At 70.9% G+C, this 457-nt stretch overlaps 1 protein-coding gene across 4 annotated transcripts in view; it reads right to left on the reverse strand.

The window, feature by feature from the left end:
* Window positions 1–451, reverse strand: part of ABCC4 (ATP binding cassette subfamily C member 4) — a 225,002-nt gene extending 224,551 nt beyond the window's left edge. For 3 of the 4 annotated variants that reach the window (XM_015590902.2, XM_025048202.1, XM_006913812.3), the window contains exon 1: window positions 291–451. In XM_015590902.2, coding sequence (XP_015446388.1) covers window positions 291–367 — 77 coding nt within the window. In that variant the 5' untranslated portion in view covers window positions 368–451. The remainder of the gene's footprint in view (window positions 1–290) is intronic. The other variant, XM_025048201.1, reaches the window with a different exon arrangement.
* Window positions 452–457: the final 6 nt, after the last annotated feature.

The raw sequence follows: 457 nt of genomic DNA on the forward strand, positions 1-457 counted from the left end.
TTCTCCTCCTCCTCCTCCTCCCCGCAACTGGAAGCCAGCTGGACCGCGAGCCGCAAAGCAGGGAAACCCTGCGTCCCCGCCGCCAAGTCCCCGGGTTCCCCTCCCGACTCTGCTCTGCTCCCTCCAGCCCCGCGCGCCCGGCACAGGCGGGGACCACGTGGCCGGCATGGGGCAGCCCCACCCGCCCCAAGAAGCGCCGGCAGAAAGCGCTCGCACAGAGGCTCAGTCCCTTCCCCAAAAGGCACGGGCTCAGCGACCGTGGGACGTTGCAACTCGACCGCGACGCTCACCAGAAGAACACGCGCGAGCAGAGGTTCGCGCTCTGCAGCGGGTTGGGCTTCTGCTCCGGGTACACCGGCAGCATCATCCCGCCGGGGCGGCGAGAGCCGGTGTCGCGCTGCTCCGGCGGCGGTGCAGTTCCCGCTGCTCCTAGAGGCGCTGGCGGGGATGCTGGACC

Source organism: Pteropus alecto, unplaced genomic scaffold, assembly GCF_000325575.1.
Source record: "Pteropus alecto unplaced genomic scaffold, ASM32557v1 scaffold72, whole genome shotgun sequence".
In the NCBI taxonomy this organism is placed as follows: Eukaryota; Metazoa; Chordata; class Mammalia; order Chiroptera; family Pteropodidae; genus Pteropus; species Pteropus alecto.